The sequence below is a fragment of the Molossus molossus genome, unplaced genomic scaffold, assembly GCF_014108415.1.
Source record: "Molossus molossus isolate mMolMol1 unplaced genomic scaffold, mMolMol1.p scaffold_m16_p_10, whole genome shotgun sequence".
In the NCBI taxonomy this organism is placed as follows: domain Eukaryota; kingdom Metazoa; phylum Chordata; class Mammalia; order Chiroptera; family Molossidae; genus Molossus; species Molossus molossus.
Window position 1 is genome coordinate 47,841,150 of NW_023425345.1, and position 19,853 is coordinate 47,861,002.

At 38.6% G+C, this 19,853-nt stretch overlaps 1 protein-coding gene across 7 annotated transcripts in view; it reads left to right on the forward strand.

Moving 5' to 3' along the window:
• Window positions 1-19,853, forward strand: part of ARID2 (AT-rich interaction domain 2) — a 179,970-nt gene that overhangs the window by 157,993 nt on the left and 2,124 nt on the right. For 6 of the 7 annotated variants that reach the window (XM_036253034.1, XM_036253037.1, XM_036253038.1 and 3 more), the window contains 4 exons: window positions 4,579-4,717; window positions 4,805-4,890; window positions 7,912-8,035; window positions 8,130-8,221. In XM_036253034.1, coding sequence (XP_036108927.1) covers window positions 4,579-4,717; window positions 4,805-4,890; window positions 7,912-8,035; window positions 8,130-8,221 — 441 coding nt within the window. Of the gene's footprint in view, window positions 1-4,578; window positions 4,718-4,804; window positions 4,891-7,911; window positions 8,036-8,129; window positions 8,222-11,270; window positions 11,354-19,853 lie in introns of those variants that run through there. The other variant, XM_036253035.1, reaches the window with a different exon arrangement.

Sequence of the window (19,853 nt, forward strand, 5' to 3'; positions counted from 1 at the left end):
ATTATTTCTTTCTGGAATTCTATTTAATATTTTCAGACTACAGTTGACCACAGGGTAACAGAAACCATGGAAAGTGATATCATGGATAAGGGGAGACAACTATACTAAAAACTAAAAGAAATTTTAAAACTAAAAATGTGCTTAGTGGTTTTACTTTCACATGAAACTTTTTTTATTACACCCCCATAACTGACTTACTTTATAACTAGAAGTTTGTACCTTTTGACTTCCTTCACTTATTTCGCCCACACCTCTGACAACCACTAATCTGTTCTCTTTATGAGCTTGGATTTATGTATGTTCTTGTTTAGTTTGTTTGTTTGTTTGTTTGTTTGTTTGTTTGTTTGTTTTAGATCCATAAGCGAGGTCATACAGTATTTTTCTGTGGCTGACTTATTTTATTTAGCATTAATGACCTCAAGGTCCATCCATGTTGTCAGAAATGGCAAGATTTTGTTCTTTTTTATGACTGAATAATATTTCATTGTACCACATTTCCTTTATTCATTCATCTATCGATGGACATTTAGGTTGTTTCAAAATCTTGGCTGTTGCCCTGGCCGGTTTGGCTCAGCGGTTAGAGCATCAGCCTGTGGTCCAGAGAGACCCGGGTTCGTTTCCCGCCAAGGGCATGTATCTCGGTTGCAGTTTGTCCTCGGCCCTGGTTGGTCATGCGGGTGGTGGCCACTAGATGTGTCCCTTTCACATCGGTGTTTTTCTCTCTTTCTCTTCCTCTCCCTCCCTCCCACTCCATGTGAACAAAAAATAGAAAAATGTCCTCGGGTGAGGATAAAAAAAAAATCTTGGCTGTTATAAATAATACTACAGTGAACATGGTAGGTGCATATATTTTTTCAAGTTAATGGTTTTGTTTTCTTTGGATAAATAATCAGACATGCAATTGCTGGATTATGTGATATAGTTTTATTTTTAATTTTTTGAGGAATCTCTGTTTTTCATATTAATTGCACCAACTTACATTCCACCAACAGTGCACAAGTGTTCCCATTCTGCCACATCTCGCCGACACTTGTTATTTCTAGTCTTTTTCAGAAAATCATTCTAACAGGTGTGAGGTGGTATCTCATTGTGGTTTTGATTTGCATTTCCCTGATGATTTGTGATGTTGAGCATCTGTCTTTTCATGTACCTGCTGGCCATCTGTATGACTTCTTTGTTTTTATTTTTTCCCCACCCCTCCCCTTTTCTTTGAGGTACATCAGTCTAACAACAAACTTGTACTTCTTAATCCTTTCACCTTTTTTGCCCATCCCCCAGTCACCCCTCCTATCTGGCAACCAGCAAAAAGTTCTCTCTACCTATGAGTCTGTTTCTGTTCTGCTTGTGCATTTTGTTTGTAGATTCAGTTGTTGACAGATATGTATTTATTGCCATTTTATTGCTCATATTTTTCCCTTTTTAAAAAAAATTTTTGTTACAGATGTTTCTCCTTTTTCTCCCCCTAGACATCCTCCTGCCCATACCACCCCCACCCCCACCCCCAGCATTGTTGTCTATGTCCATTGGTTATGCATACCTTCATGTAAGTTCTTTGATTTATCTCATCCATCCCCTCGCCCCCCTCCTCTGAGGTTTGTCAGTCTGAACCATACTTTCTATGTCTCTGGGTCTATTTTGTTCATCAGCTTATTTTGTTCATTATATTTCATAAATAAGTGAGATCATGTGGTATTTGTCTTTCTCTGATTGGCTTATTTTGCTTAGCATAATGCTTTCCAGGTCCCTCCAGGTCATCTCAAAGGACAACTGATCTCTCTTTCTTCCAACTGCATAGTGTTTATGTGTATATGTACCACAGCCTTTTTATCCACTCATCTGTTGATGGACACTTGGGCTGTTTCAACATCTTAGCAGTTGCAAATAGTGCTGCTTTGAACATAGGGGTACATATATTCTTTCTGATTGATGTTTGAGCTTCTTAGGATATATTCCTAGGAGTGGGATCACTGGGTCAAATGGCAGTTCCATTTTTAATTTTTTGAGGAAACATCATATTTTTCACAGTGGCTGCACCAGTCTGCATTCCCACCAGCAATATACTAGAGTCCCCTTTTCTCCACATCCTCGCCAACACTTGTCGTTTGATGATTTGTTGATGGCAGCCATTCTGGCACATGTGAGGTGATACCTCATAATTGTTTTAATTTGCATCTCTCTGATGATTAGTGATGTTGAGCATTTTTTTATATGTCTCTTGGCCATTTGTATGTCCTTTTTGGAGAGGTTTCTGTTTAGGTCCTCTGCCCAGTATGTCTTCTTTAGGAAAATTTCTATTCAGATCCACTGCACATTTATTTAATTTTTTAATACCTTTTTTATCGATTTTTTTTTTTTTTTTTTTTGTCAGAGAGAGAGGAAAGTGATGGGGGAGAGAGAGAAACATCAGTGAGAGAGAAACATCCATTGGTAACCTCTTGCACACCCCCTACTGGGGATCAAACCCACAGCCTGGGCATTTGTCCTGACCAGGAATCAAACTGGCGACCTCCTGGTGCATGGGATGACACTCAACTAACTGAGCCACACTGGCTGGGCCTCTACCCATTTTTTTAAATCAGATTATTTGGCTTTCTGCCATTGAGTTGTATGAGTTCTCTATATATTTTGGATATTACCCTCGTATCATATATATAATTTGCAAATATTTTCTTCCTTTCAGTTGGTTGCCTTTTCATTTTGTTATTTCTTTTACTGTACAGAAGTTTTTAGTTTGATGTAGCCCCACTTGTTTATTTTTGCTCTTGTTGCCTTTGCTTCTGGTGTCATGGAGCTTTCCATCTATTTTTTTTGGGAGTTTTATGGTTTCAGGTCTTACATTCAAGTCTTGAATCCAGTTTTTTTTAATCCTCACACAAGGACATTTTTGCATTTATTTTCAGATATAGCATGAGGGAGAAAGGGAAGAAGAGAGAGAGAAACATCAACGTGAGAGAGACACATCAACTGGTTTCCACCCACACAACCCCATCCGGGGCCAGGGACAAACTACAACTGAGGTACACGTCCTTAGCGGGGATCGTGCCTGGGACTCTCTGGTCTGCAGTCTGGTGCTCTAACTGTTGAGCCAGACTGGCCAGGGCTTGAATCCATTTTGAGTTAATTTTTATATATGGTGTAAGACTGTGGTCCTGTTTCATTATTTGTATGTGGCTACCCAGTTTGCCCAGCACTACTTATTAAAGAGACTATCCTTTTCCAATTGTATATTCTTGGCTCATTTGTTGTAATTAATGACCATACATAGGTTTATTTCTGGGCTCTCTATTTCATTCCATTGATCTATGTGCCTGTTTTTATGCCAATATTATACTGTTTAATTACTATAGTTTTGTTATGTAATTTTGAAATCAGAGAGCATGATGCCTCTGATTTTTGTTCTTCTTTCTCAAGATTGCTTTGGCTCTTTGAGGTCTTTTGTGGTTCAATACAGATTTTAGGATTGTTTGTTCTATTTCTGTGAAAAATACCACTGAAATTTGATAGGGATTGTATTGAATTTGTAGATTGCTTTGGGTGCTATGGACATTTTAACAATATTAATTTTTCCAATCCATGATAGTTTTGCAATAAACTTTTGGTAAGTATTTATATAGATGAATATGAATGGTATGAAATATGTAAATTATAATGATTTTTTACATTATCTTTTATAATTCAGTAGTTACTTTTGATTAAAATTTATTTTAATGTCAATTATTTCCTAAAGGAATATTATTTTAAAATATTGTATATACACTGCACATGAAATATATATATATATTTATATGCTATTTATAAAAGAAATAAAATTCTAAGGGATCGCTGCCATAAACTTTAAAGATAATGATTATATAAATATTTGAGTTACTAATTAGTAATTGAAGCCTTCAATGTATTCTTTGCTGTCTGGATTTCAGTATTCTCTCTCATTACTATATATTCTAATTAATAAGAGAAAATAGTATCTGACATTCTTCATATTTGTGTAGCTGTCCACTTCTTATCCACTGGGACATTTGTAATGTTAAGCCCCAGGGTGTATCAGTGAGTAGGGTATGATGTTGGAGAAATTTAAGACATGGACAAACATGCAAAATGTGAATTCAACTAAAAGCTAGACTTACCAAATGTTTAGCAGTTATATTGTTAGATTGAATATGCTAGATTTTATTATATGTAATATGAAATCTAGTAAATGTTTGAGCGGCTTCTAAAAGTACAATGGAGTATGGTATTTGTTTATAAAAGAATGTTCTATTGTGTTTTATAATTATATTTACTTTTAAGAGATTCTTAGCTGACCTTCATTTAAGGTAGGGTATTGAGAATGAAACATATTAAACTGAAAACAAATTACCAGAAGTATTCATTACAATTGAATAATTTAATATGGACATATATGCAGAGAAATTTGTTTCAAAATATTCTTTGAAATGAAATGAACTCGAAATCTGCTTGTACTGTTTTTGCTTAACATTTCTGTGTATTGATCTGGAGCTTTTGTATTAGAATACCAAGTTTTCTGTTTTAAAGACTAATCCAGTGTCAGAAAATTTCTGTTACTTTTATTTTTTCTAGGTGGTTTCAGACACCCTCACAGGTTTTCTATCATGCAGCAACTGAACATGGAGGAAAAGATGTGTATCCAGGGCAGTGCCTGTGGGAAGGTTGTGAGCCTTTTCAGCGACAGAGGTTTTCTTTTATTACCCACTTGCAGGTACACTTTCTCAATACTATTTATTTAGTCATTAACCCTTTTGCATTAAAGGTCTTGATGCATATTCTTTTACTTCTTTCTCAAAAGGATAAGCACTGTTCAAAGGATGCCTTGCTTGCAGGATTAAAACAAGATGAACCAGGACAAGCAGGAAGTCAAAAACCTTCTACCAAGTAAGTAACATGAGTTTACTTACTGTAGTATATACAAAAAGAAAAATCAAAATAACTAGGCAAAGCATAGTAACAAGGAAAGTCAACTTAGCGTAGTAGGAAACTGGAAACCTGTGTTCGGGTCCAGCTATGTGACCCTATTCAAATTGCTTAAATTCTCTAGGCATCGCTTTTCATATTGTATATGAGAAATATTTTATAAACTGGGGCTATATACAGTGGTTGGGAAAGTAGATTTACAGTTGGGTGTGTGGAAAATGATGCAATAATTAATAAATAATACAAGAATAAACTGTTGTGCATACTCACAACTATAAACCTACTTTTTTGTTGTTGTTCATCCTCGCCGGAGGGTATTTTTCCATTGATTTTCAGATAGAGTGGAAGGGAGGGAGGGAAGACAGAGAGATGTGAGATATGTGAGAGAGGCACATTGACTGGTTGCTTCCTCACGACCTCAATTGGGGCCGGGGATCAAACTTGGAACCCAGGTACATGCCCTTGACTGGGAATCGAACCCACAACACTTTAGTCGACGAGCTGACACTCTTAATGCTGAACCAAACCAGCCGGGGCTGTAAAACACTTTTGCCCACCCCTGTTTCTTTGTCATTTGAGAGAGTAATTGAACCATGTATTTGATAATGGCAAACAGATTTCTTCTTACAGCTCCTTCTTGAGGGGAGGCCAGGGTGGAATGTAAAGGTCCTATATAAGAGTATACATATCACATTTGCCGAATGGCTTTCATTTAGCTTTTATTTCATGAACACATACTTCCAGTGAATGTAGTCAAATTCTGAGTTGGTTGTAGACTCCTATAATTTATTTATTAGATTTATGTAGTATCTCCTATTCTGTTTCTAACTGAGGCCCTTAGTTGTAGATTCTGTAACCTGAATAATATTTTTAACTCTGAAAATGTGAAAATTAATTTGTCACTACTTATTAAGGTACGGCAAGGTACTGGGCATTTTGCCAGACCTGGGAAATTCTAAGAATAAGACAGTTTCCAATTTCACAGAGTTGTCGAAGGAGAACTAGAAATAGGGAATGCAGAGCCTGCTTATGTACTTTATTTATTCATTTTCTAGTAATAGGCATCCACTGTGTGTTATACACTAAGGTATAGTATGAGGTATATATGACCAAGATACAACAGCTGTTATGTGTCTGAACATCCAGTGAGAGGTAAAAGTAATTTTTACTATACAGTGTAAAAGTCCTAAAATGAAGAGATGCACAGGATGCCGAGAGAGCTCACCTAAACCAATCCAGGAGACCAGGGAAGGCTTTCTTACAGAAAGTACATCCAAACTGAGACCCAAAGAACAAGGAGTAAATAGCGGACGGTCTCATAAGCTATAATCATGAGTTTGAATTTTATTCCTACAGGCAACAGAAAATAATTTTTCTACCAAATATCTTTTTCTATAATTTTTACTGTTATCTAATTGGTATATATTATGTAGCTTATAAGAATATGTTGAAATATGTTTGGTTTTGCTCAAGTTTGGAGGAAGAGATATTTGGTTTATCAGTTACAATCAATCAAAAATCTTTGTCATTTGCATATAAAATCTAGTAACAGTTAATATGTAGATATCCTTTTCTGTTGACACCTATACAATTTAAAGATTGCTTTTATATTAACTTATTTAATATTCAGAATTAGTTTACTCCTGTAAAAGAGTACCAGAGCCCGGCTGGTGTGGCTCAGTGGATTGAGCGTCATCCCAGGGATTGAGAGGTCCCAGTTCGATTCCCAGTCAGGGCACATGCCCGGGTTTCGGGCTCCCAGTGGGGGTCGTGCAGGAGGCAACCGATGGATGTTTCTCTCTTTCTCCCTTCCTATCTCTCAAAAAAAAAAATCATCAAAAACATCGTTTTTTAAAAAAGAACCAGAAATATCCCCACTTTACATATGTGAAACCTGAAGCATAGAGGGGCAAACTGAACTATTCAAAGTCATACATACAGCTACTTACGATGTCAGAAATAGACATGGTTTCCTCACATGCAGTCAGTGCTCTCCACCATGGCCTCACAGAACACAAGGAAATTGAGACTAGTTTGAATCTAATTTTAGGTAAAATCCATTCCTCCATTCTGTGTTTTATAAGGGACAGTGGAACTATACTGAAAGGGTTGATTAAAGTTATTAAATAATGATGAAAATAAGATTATGTAACAAATAGTTTGAAATGTAGTATTTAGCATAATTTCATATTATATTGGGTTATTTTTTTCTGAATGAGCTATACCTGTATCAATACTTTCTTAGGTAATGTTATTTTAGTCCTAGGTACTGTTTAGCCAAAATAATTTGCAGCTCAAATTATAGACAGTTTTCTTTCCATCTTCACATTACATTCAATGATATAAACACCACAACTTTGGTACTATATTATAACTTTAAATTAAATTTATTGGAGTAATGTTGGTTAATAACATTAGATAGTTTCAGGTGTGCAATTTTATAATACATCATCTGTATATTACATTGTGTGCTCACCACCCAAAGTCTACTCTTCTTCTGTCACTACATATTTACCCCCTTCATCCCCCCAACCTCCGCTTCTCTTCCCCTCTGGCAGCCATCATACTGTTGTCTGTGTCTGTGAGGTTTTTTTTACTGTTGTTTTACATTTGTTGCTTTCTGTTTTATATCTCATATATGAGAACAATCATATGTTTGTTTTTTTTTTCTATCTGACTTATGTTGTATTTATTTTGATTGCATGTTTACTAGCATAGTAACTTTAAAGATGAACTATACTGGAACACATTGTTTGCTTTACAGTCGGTAAATTGGAAAATAAAACACTTGAAAGTTCACCTGTTACCAAGAGCCTCTTTGCCTAGGCTGACACACAATAAATATTAATGCTGGACCGTAGGAGATTTTATTCATCCTGTATCCAAAGTTCCAAAGTAACTAACTTGGGTTGGCAGGTTGGTCATCGTCGATCTGTCTGCAGCATCATGGTAACAGTCTCTTTTTCTCTCTGATCAATTTAGGCCGCCAGCTGTAGGGGGCACAAGCTCAGCTCCTAGAGCACAAAAGGCCATTGTGAATCATCCCAGTGCTGCCCTCATGGCTCTTAGGAGAGGATCGAGAAACCTTGTCTTTCGAGACTTTACGGTAAGCAGGCCTTGAACAGCCTTTCCTGTAAGGGTGTGAGCACTGTATGGTTTAGATCTTTATTCTTTTTCTTTTCTTTTTCTTTCTTTTTAAGGATGAAAAAGAGGGACCAATAACTAAACACATCCGACTAACAGCTGCCTTAATATTAAAAAATATTGGTAAATATTCAGAATGTGGTCGCAGGTGAGTAATCTGTTTTCCATAGCCAAAGTGAATTTAGATTATTTTACTTTTCATATATGGTGATAAGATTAGATATCTGTATGTTATTCACCATTTTTCTCAGGAATTTTGTGAATATGTTCAAAAGGTTAAGCCAAGGTCAGGCCATCACGATCTCTTTAAAGCCAAAAAATAGAGAGAAATTGAAACTACAAAAAGATGTTCCTTTAACTTGTTTTATTAGGTTAATTTTCTTGCTAGCCATAGAATTTAGTGTAAAAGTAGATCTGCTAAAGCAAAAACTTAGGACTTTTTTGGGGGGAGGAAGGAAAGAATTGATCATTTGAATTGTGTGAATTAGAATCAGGTTCATTTTGTTAATTGACATTTTAATGAAGCTATCAAAGTTAACATTCACTACAATACACTGAAGTTTTAAAGTTACTTTCTAATGAACTTAACCAAAAGAAAACTCAGGATTTTGTATATCTGTAGAAACTAGAAACAATAAATCTAATCCTTGAGAGAACAAATGTTCTGTTGGTGCCTTTTAGACCTTGTCTCCCTTGAAGCTTAAATTGCTTCACTAGTATTCCTCCTTTATCTCAAGCTCCCTTGTTGAAAAGTTGTCCTTTGAGGTATCTTGTCTTCCCGATGAAGATAGTGACTTTCTCTCTGAGTCTCTCTTCTCTCATGTACTATTATTAGTAATCCTATTCCCTGAATATATCTTGAATCTACCTTAGTTCTCCTCCCCTCCCCTCATTTTACCTTTTATGATATTTCTTTCAATAACCTTCCAGCTGGATTTTCTGAACACAGAAACAGTGGTATCAATTTTTTTTTAATCCTCACCCGAGGATATTTTCCTATTTATCTTCAGAAAGAGTGGGAGGGAGGGGGAGAGAGAGAGAAACATCATGTGAGAGAGAGAGACATCAACTGGTTGCCTCCCATACAACCCTGACCAGGGCCGGGGATGAACTGCAACCGAGGTACGTGCCCTTGACCGGAATCAAACCCACAGCTGTTTGGTCTATGGGCCGACACTCTAATAACTGCTGAGCCAGGCCAGCCAGGGCAGTGGTATCAATTTTTTTAAAAAGCAGTTGGGCTCAGCCAGTGTGGCTCAGTGATTGAGCATCAACCCATGCACCAAGAGGTCACTGGTTCGATTCCCAGTTCAGGGCACATGCCCAGGTTGTAGGCCTAATCCCTAGTGGGGGGTGTACAGAAGGCAGCCAATCGATGTTCTCTCTCATAGATGTTTCTGTCTCTCTCTTCTTCTCCCTTCCTCCCTCTCTTTCTCTCTAATATCAATAAAGAAAAAAAAGAATGAAAAGAAAAGAGGTTGCCGGTTCAATTCCCAGTCAAGGCACATGCCTGGGTTGCAGGCTCGATCACCAGTAGGGAGCGTGCAAGAGGCAACCAATCAAGGTTTCTTTCTCATTGATGTTTCTGTCTCTCTCCCTCTCACTTCCTTTCTCTAAAAATCAATAAAAATATATTTTTTAAAATAATAAATAAAAATTTAAAAGCAATTAATTTGACTGTCAGATTCTAAAACTTCTGTAAATGAAAGATGACTAAAACTCTTAGAATTTAAGTTCAAAAAAGTATTTGCACCCTGGCCGGTTTGGCTCAGCAGTTAGAGCATTGGCCTGCAGACCAGAGTCCTGGTTCAGTTTCCACTAAGGGCACCTACCTTGGTTGCAGTTTGTCCCTGGCCCCGTTGGGGTCGTGAGGATGGCACATCTCACATCAATGTTTCTCTCTCTTCCCCTCTCTCACTCCCGCTCTATCTGAAGATAAATGCAAAAATGTCCTCAGGCGAGGATTAAAAAAAAGTATTTGCAATGAAAAAGTTACTAATTTATTGTAGCAAGTATTCTCACAGATAAGAAAAATTCTTAATACTAAAGTTTTTTTTTAAAAAAATAAATTTGTTCCCGAAAAAAAGGAAATATGAAGGTTTAGTAACCATATGAGAGCACTGGCATTTTTCTGCTTCATTTAAAACATGATTTCTTCCTACCATTCTTACTGTATTGCCCTTCCCACCCTTCTTTTTGCGTCATAACCTACATTTCAGTTTCAGCCAAACTAAATCATATACAGATTCTAATCATGCTAGACTTCCATGTCATAGTTTGGTACGTTTCTTCCAATGTTCATACTCTTCTCCTTGCCTACAATGCCCTTCTCCCAGTGCTACCTGCCTATTGGATATCTGCAAACTTTTCATAATTCAGCTCAGACATCATTAGCTTCTGTGTGCCACCTTTCCTTTGCTGTGTTCCCTTCCCTACCAGTTTTCTTCTTCTCTATTTTTATAACAAGTCTGTCTTATTATATTTAACATTATTTTGTAAATGGTTTTGATAGGGCTTTATTCCCCTATTTACCTATGTTCTAACTTTCTCTGATTAATCTTTGTAGCCCGAACACCTAGCACAATACCCAATACATTATAGATAATCTCTACTTCCTATTCATTTTTAGGGTTCAACTCAGGGATGACCACTTCCTTTCCTGACATCTTCCTTACTACCCTACCCCCGACCTAGGGTACAATAAGCACTCTTTACCACTGCACACATTGCATGTGGCCACCTTAGATAGTGAGACCTTTGAAAGCGGGGATTGAATATTTATTTCTGTTTTTGTGTCCTCAGTTCCTATTGTAATGTTGGGAATGTAATAGTGATTCAATAAGTATTTGATTAATAATGGAAGGAAAAAAGTCTCACAAATTAGTTTTTTTTGTAGAGCCTGTCTGGAGTTTGTGTAAGTAATTGGAATTGGAAGTCATTTTATAACTTTTTCTGAGGACTTTTCCTCACAGTCACATTGCACATTCTTATGCTTACAGCAAAGACACTTGGCTGGGTTGCATATAATTATTGGCCCAAAAGTTTTCATTTTATTGCCTTTGTGGTGGTGTTGATTTTGTTATTTTGTTTAACTATAAACCTCCCAAATGTCTTCTGGCATCTTTAGTTCCTATGATCTTAATATAGCAGAAGCAAAAGAAAACAATCCATTAAATTCTTCCCATTCGTTCTCCCAGTCCAGGTTGAAATCCCTGTCTTGAACCTCTATGGAACATCTCCAGTGATGGGGCGTTTTGATTGAGTAAAAATACTGGCAGAGAATCTGGCAAAACCTATGTATGTGGGGAAGAGAGTATAGGAAATTGAATAGCTGCAAAAGATAATTCTCTGTTGATATTTCTGCTCTCTGGTGGAATAAATTACAGGGTGTGATTTTTTTATTTTTATTTAGACTAAATCAGATTCTATTTGCAGTAAAAAAAAACACAAAAAAAACTGCAGCTCAGTAGGTAGATTCATGGATATTTATCTTTCTTCTTACAGTAAATCATACTGAACAATATGAAATGTCAGCATTTTTAAAATTTGAGATTCAGAATGATTGTTTAAAAATAATGTAAGATGTTTAAATGTAGTTTATCTTCATTCTGGTGAAGTGTGAGCACTGGAGAATGGCAATATATTTCTTCTCCTTTTGATGTTATTTACCTTTTATTAATATAATACTTGGGTCTTATTTAAAAATCAAATGGTACTTTTCTATACACTAATAATGAACAATCTGAAAAAGAAATTAAGAAAATAATTCCATTTACAATAAATCAAAGAATAAAATATTTAGGAATCATATTAACAAGGATATGAGATTTAAAATATCCTTTGTCATGGATTGGGAGACTTAATAGAGTTAAAATGTCAGTACTACCCAAAGCAATCTACAGATTCAATGCAACTCTTATAAATCTCAATAATGCTATTTTCAGAAATAGAAAAATCCATTCTAAAATTTATATAGAATTTCAGGGTACCCTGAATAGCCAAAACTATCTTGAAAAAGAAAATTGGAGGACTCACACATGCTGATTTCAAAATTTACTCCAAGTTAACAGTAATCAAAACAGTGTGGTACTGAGAAAAAGACAGACATACCAACTAACAGAACAGAATAGAGAGCCCAGACATTATATCTCATATATGGTCAAATGATTTTCATTAAGGGTGCCAATTCTCCATTCAAGAATGAACCCTGGCTAGTTTTGCTCAGTGGTTAGAGCATTGCCCCGTGGACCAAAGGATCATGGGTTTGATTCTGGTTAAGGGCGCATATCTGGGTTGGAGGTTCGATCCCCAGCCCTGGTTGGAGTTGTGCGGGAGGCAACCCAATTCATGTATCTCTCACATCGATGTTTCTCCCTCCCTCCCTCCTCTCTCCCCTCCCCACACCTGTCTCCTCTCTGCCTTCCACTCTATCTAAAAAAATCAATGGAAAAATATCCTCAGGTGAATATTAACAAAGGAACACAATCTTTTCAACAAGTGAAGTTGGGAAAACTGTATGTCACATGCAAAAGAATGGAAGTTTAACCCTTTACCAAACACTATATACAAAAATTAGCTAAACATGGATCAAAGACCTAAAAGTAATAATTAAAAGTGTGTAGCTTCATGCTTGGCTGGTGTGGCTCAGTGGATTGAACATCGTCCCATGGACTGAGAGGTCCTAGTTTGATTCCCAGTCAGGGCACATGTCTGGGTTGTGAGCTTGATTCCCAGTGGAGGGTGGGTAGGAGTCATCTGATTGATGTTTTTCTCTCACATCGATTTTTCTATTTCTCTCGCTCTAAAAATAAAAATCAAAAAAACTGCCCGGCACTTGTAGCTTAGTGGTTGAACGTAGACCCGTGTTACCAAGAGGTCGCTGGTTCGATTCCCAGTCAGGACACATGCCCAGGTTGTGGGCCCAATCCCCAGTGGGTGGCATGCAGGAGGTGGCCAGTTGATATTCTCTCTCATTGATGTTTTTATCTCTCTCTCTCTCTCCCTTTCTCTTTCTATAAAAACAATAAAGAAAAAAAATATATATATAAAATAAAAGAACTGGTAGGAGGGATGGAAATGCAGAACATGTGGTGGTTAAACATCGGGAGGGATATTTCAGCTGTGGAGGTCCCTCCTGAGAAGCCAGGAGTCCTAGCCCCATACCAGGCTCTTCAGTCCAGAGTTTTAATGCCAGAAAGAAGTCCCCATATCTTCTAGCTGTGAAAACTAACAGAGATTGTGGCTGAGGGTAACAGAGACAGAGGGTTGCTGGAATCCCAGGTATTCCTGTTAAAGGAGCAATGTAGGGATTTACTCATATTCATTCATGCTGAGCTCCAGTGCTGGGACAGCAGCTTGAGAGGTACCAACAACATATGGGGAAGAAGTGAATTATCTGGCTTTGGGGTGAAGGCTAGAGGAGCAACTTTCTCCCAGACAGACATGCTGGCAGAAGCCAACATTCCCTTTCTAGACACCAAATCTGAGTCTGCGTCGATCTGGCTAGTACCTTTTTGCACTGGCCTGGTGGTTCCCGGAGACCCATGTCATGCAACTTGCAGGCCCACCCAAGCCATTATTCTATGGCTTTTCCATACAAATGGCCTGTCTTGGCTTATGCTACAGACGTTCCTAAATTCTCTCAAAGGTTCAGAAATCCCAAACAAGTAGCATCTGGCCTCAGCATGCCACATACCTCTTGCTAAGTGGCCCCAGGCCTGGCACTAGCAGCATCCAGCCTCAATTTTCAGCTTAGACTATTCCAGGCACCCCCAAGCCCAGCACAAGTAATTGCCATCCGCAGATCACTCTGTAGCTCATGCCACATGGCCCTGGGCAGGACACCGTCAGCAGCTGACTTTGACCTGCACCTCCCAGGATACCCCAGAGTTAGCACACATAGTGGTCAGCTTCAGACCATGCTGGAGCACCACCCAACCACCTCCACAAGTGACACTGAAGTGAGTCCTGCTCTGTGGGTTGGCCTCTACACAGGAGCTCCTCTGCTATAGTCGCAGCCAGTCCTCATAGCTCATTGAAGTGCCAAAAGTAATCAAGGCTTAACTACAACAGGAGGTTGCACACAGTCTATACCTCTGGTTGGGGGCGGGGGGCATCTAGAGCACCAGGCTCGGATGACCCAGGAGTCTGTGCCACTGGGCCCCTCAAGACACCTGCTCCATAAAACCAACTCACAAGGATTGGGAGGCATAGCAGATCTTCCTAATACATAGAAACAGACACAAAGAAGCATCCAAAATGAGGAGACAAAGAAACATGTCCCAAATGAAAGAATAGGAGAAATCTCCAGAAAATGAATTAAATGAAATAGAGGCAAGCAAACTACCAGATACAGAGTTCAGAACAGTGGTTGTACGGATGATCAAGAAACTTAGTGAGAACTTCAACACCATAATAAAAGGACGTAGAAACCATAAAAAAAGAGAACAGTCAAAAATGAAGAATACAGTAACTGAAATAAAGAATGCACAAGAAAGCCCAGCTGGTGTGTCTCAGTTGGTTGAGCGTTGTCCCAAGAGGTCACTGGTTCAATTCCTGGTCAGGGCACATGCCAGGATTGTGGGTTTTGATCCCTAATAGGTGGCGTGCAGGAAGCAGCTGATCCATGTTTCTCTCTTATCAATGTTTCTATCTCTCTCTCCCTCTTCCTTTCTCTCTCTCAAAAAAAAATTTTTTTTAAACCATGGATCAAAGCAGCAATTTGGAAGACAAGGTAGTAGAAAACACCCAGTTGGAGTAGCAAAAGGAAAAAAGAATCCAGAAAAATAAGGATATTTTAAGGGATCTCTGGGAAATCATCAAGCCTAACAACATTGTAGGTCCACCAGAAAGAGGAGAGAGAGAGCACAGGATTGAGAACCTATTTGAAGAAATAATGAGTGAAATTTTTCCTAACCTGGTGAAGGAAATAGACATACAAGTCCAGAAAACAGTCCCAACCAAGATGAACCCAAAGAGGCCCACACCAAGACACATCATAATTACGATGTCAAGGATTAAAGACAAAGAAAGAATCTTAAAAGCAGCAAGAGAAAATTAATTAGTTACCTACAAGGGAGCCTCCATAAAACTGTCAATTATTTAACAACAGAAACTTTACAGGCCAGAAGGGAGTGGCAAGAAATATTCAAAAATGATGAAAAGCAAGGATCTGCAACCAAGATTACCCAGCAAAGCTATCATTTAGAATCAAAGGACAAATAAAGGTTTTTCAAGATAAAAATCTAAAGCTAAAGGAGTTTGCCCTGGCTGGTTTGGCTCAGCAGTTAGAACGTCAGCCTGCTGACCAAAGAGTTGTGGGTTTGATTCCAGTCTAGGGCACGTACCTCATTTGCGGTTCATCCCTGGCCCTGGTCGGGGTCGTACAGGAAGCAACCTGTTGATGTGTCCCTCTCACGTTGATATTTCTCTCTCTTCCTCTCTCTCCCTCCCACTCTGTCTGATGATAAATGGAAAAATATCCTTGGGTGAGGATTAATAAGTAAATAAGTAAATAAATAAATAAATAAATAAAGCTAAAGGGGTTCATTAACACCAAACCAGTATTATAAGACATTAAAGAATCTTTTAAGAAAAGGGGAAAACAGATTTTAAAAAAAATAATAAAATGGCAATAAATACATATCTATTAACCATTACTTAAAATGCAAATGAATTAAATGCTCTAAAGACATAGGGTGACTGAAGGGATAAGAAAACATGACCCGCCCTGGCCAGTTTGCCTCAGCGGTTAGAGCGTCGCCCTGCGGTCTGGAGAGACCCGGGTTCGGTTCCCGCTAAGGGCACGTACTTCGGTTGCAGTTTGTCCCCGGCCCTGGTTGGTCGTGCGGGTGGCAGCCACTCGATGTGTCCCTTCACGTCGATGTTTCTCTCTCTCTCCCTCCCACTCTATCTGTACAAAAAATGGAAAAATATCCTCGGGTGAGGATAAAAAAAAAAAGAAAACATGACCCTTACCTATGCTGCCTACAAGAGACTCGCTTCAGATGGCAAGACACAGACTGAAAGCAAAGGGATGGAAAAAGTTATTTCGTGAAAATGGAAACAAAAAAGCTGGGGTAGCAAAGCTTATAATGAGCAAAATAGACTTTAAAACAAAAGGCAAGCCCTGGCTGGTTTGGCTCAGTGGTTAGAGCATCAGCCTGCAGGCCAAAGAATCACAGGTTCAATTCTAGTCAAGATTGAGGTTCAATCCCCAGCCCTGGTTGGGGTCATGCAGGAGGCGACCAGTCAGTATGTCTCTCTCACATCTGTGTTTCTCTCTCCCCCTCCCCCTCCTCCCTCCCTTACACTCTATCTGAAGATAAATGGGAAAATGTCCTCAGATGAGGATTAAAAACAAAAAACAAAAGGCTATATAACAAGAGACGAAGGATCCAGCATTTTCACTCCTGGGTATTTATTCGGAAAAAAAACACTAAATTAGAAAGACATATACATTCTAATGTTCATTGAAGCGTTATTTACAGTAGCCAAAATATAGAAGCAACTTGTGCCCATCAGTGGATGATAAGTACAGTGGAATGTGACTCAGCTGTAAAAACGAATGGAATCTTTCCATCTGCAACAACATGGGTGGACCTAGAAGGTGTTGTGCTGAGTGAAATAACTCAGACAAGAAAGACAAATTCCAGGTGATTTCACTTATATGTGGAATCTAAAGAACAAAATAAATGAACAAGCAGAACAGAAACAGACTCATAGAGACAAAAAAACATTTTGATGATTGCCAAAGGGGAAGTGGTTGAGGGGATGGGTGAACAAGTGAAAGGATTAAGAAGTGTAAGTTGATAGTTACCGAACAGTGATGGGGATGTAAAGTACCACATAGGGAATATATTATATCAGATGAGTGCTAGTTTTATTAGAGTGGTCACGTCTTAAATTATGTCAGTATATGTCAGTATCTAACCACTGGGTTGTAAACCTGAAACTAATATAATATTGACTATCAAGTATAATTGAAAAATGAAAAAAAATTTTTTAGTGCAATCAAAGCTTAAATAAATTAGGGTTGGGCCTGGAAACTCCTAATACACTGATTAAGCCAAAAACACCCGGAACATTTCCTATGACTACTCATTTCAAAAATAACTTTTTTTGCCCTGGCCTGTGTTGCTCAGTGGTTAGAGCATCAGCCCACCCACTGAAGGTTGTGGGTTTGATTCCCAGTCAAGGTCACATAACCTGGGTTGCAGGTTCAGTCCCCGGTCCCCATCTGAGATCATACAGGAGACAACATTATGACTGCATCATGTGGTAATTGGTTTCGTTGTTGCATGGTGTGACTTTGTGCAACAGGTTTTTTTGTTTTTTGGGGGGAGGGCGTTGTTATTAATCCTCACCTGAGGATATTTTTTCTGTTGATTTTTTAGAGAGTGAGGAAGTGGGGGTGGGGGGCATCTTTGTGAGAGAGACACATCGATTGGTTGCCTTCTGCACGACCCTGACGGGCCAGGAATCAAACATCTGCCCTTGACCAGAAATCGAACACTTGACCCTTTGGTCCCCAGACCTATGCTCTAAACACAGCCAAACCCGCCAGGGTATGAATCTGTATTTTTTTATAGTTGTTTTGCTTTGCTTTGCTTTGCCTAGGTCTCACATGTTAAATTTGGCTTTGAATTTCTATGTCTTTTCCCATTTACTGCTTCCTTACAGTGTTTCTCATTTAAAATTCTATTTCACTTTTAGTTCCTTTTACCCAGGATTTTAAAAAAAATTTTTTTTTCTTTATTGATTGTACAGAGAGAGGAAGGGAGAGGGAGAGATAGAAACATCAGTGAGAGAACATCAGTCGGCTGCCTCCTGCACGCCCCCTCCTTGGGGGGTTTGGCCTACAACCTGGGCATGTGCCCTGACCGGGAATTGAACCCGCAAACTCTTGGTGCATAGGTCGACACTCAACCACTGAGCCACACCGGCTTACCCAGGATTTTTTTTTTTAAATCCTCACCCGAGGACCGGCTCGTGTGGCTCAGTGGTTGAGCATCGACCCATGCACCAAGAGGTCGCCAGTTCAATTCCTAGTCAGGGCACATGCCCAGGTTGTGGGCCAAATACCCCCAGGGGGGAGGGCATGCTACAGGCGCCCAATTGATGTTCTCTCTCATTGACGTTTCTCTCTCCCTCTCTCTCTCAAAATCAATAAAGAAAAAAAAAATTTTTTTTAATGAAAAAAAAATAACTCCTTACCTGTGAGGATATTTTTCCATTTATCATCAGATAGATTGGGAGAGAGAAACATCAATGTGAGAGAGACACATCAGTTGGTTGCCTCCCGCACGTCCTGGACCAGGGCCGGGGACCAAACCAAAACCAAAGTATGTGCCCTTGACTGGAATAGAACCTGTGACTCTTTGGTCTATGGGCCGACGCTCTAGCCGCTGAACCCAACCGGACAGGGCTACCCAGCATTGTTTTATTTTATTTCTTTTCTGGTTTTGTCTCGTGGTTTTTTTTTTTTCTTTCTAATTTTTATTAATATATTTTTATTACAGATGTTACTCCTTTTTCCCCCCTAGATACCCTCCCCCCAGCCCTCACCAGCCCTCCTCCAGCATTGTTGTTTGTGTCCATTGGTTATGCATATATGCATATAAGTTCTTTGGTTCATCACATCCATCCCCCCTCTACCCCAGGATTATTTTAATGAAGGCACTATGGTTTTTGGATAATCTCATGCTGGTTGATATTTTTTTTCCCTAACATGAAAATTTCCACACATAAGGCAAACTTGGAATAGTTTCGCAGTGAACACTTACATACCAATCACCTAGCTTTTACCTTTGATAGTTTAGTAATATAGCTGACCCTTGAACAACGTGGGGGTTAGGAACTTTGACCCACCAAGTCCCCTACCTCCCCATCTCCCTACCCTGTGCTGTCTAAAATTGGCATATAAACTTTGGACTCCATCAAAATCTAATATCCTACTGTTTGTTAAACAGAAGGCTTACATAAACAGTTGATTAACACAGATTTTGTATGTTACATGTATTATATACAGTATTCCTATAATAAAGCTGAGAAGAGAACATTTTATTAAAAGTAATAAGGAAGAAAAACTACGTTTACAGTTTTTATTAGGGGGAAAAACCTGCATGTCAGTGGGACCATGCATTGCACACCGATTTTGTTCAAGGGACAGCTGCATTTTTCTTCACGTAGCTGTCCATCCTTCCATTTCTGGCTGAAGTACTGTTTCTCTCCTCAACTTTAAGTATCACTTTGCTAGACAGTGCTCACTCTTACAATCTCTTTTCTTTATATACACAGCCACATCAATACTATAATTTCTTTTTAAGTTTATAAATTTTTTAAAAAACAGTTTATTTTATGGAATATTGTGGCATTCAAATAATAGTTAAGCCAAGTGTTGGCTAGTTTCACTTAATGAAGGAAAAGAAACTTATACATAGGACATAATTTTTCAAGTCATTTCTTAAAGGCAACCATTTTGGCTCAGCGGTTAGAGTGTGGGCCGGCAGACCAGTAAGTCGCGGGTTCGTTTTCTGTCAAGGGCACGTACCCGGCCCTGGTTGGGTCGTGTGGGACACAGCCAGTCAATGTGTCTCTCACATTGATGTCTCTCTCCCTCCCACTCTGTCTGATAATAAATGGAAAAATGTCCTCGGGTGAGGATTTTAAAAAATTAAGCAATCGTTTTGTTTCTATACAGCTGCTTTTTGACAGGATCTGAATTTTTAAATTTTTTATTGAGCCAAGCACACTTGTCATGAGAACTGTCCTCGTAACCA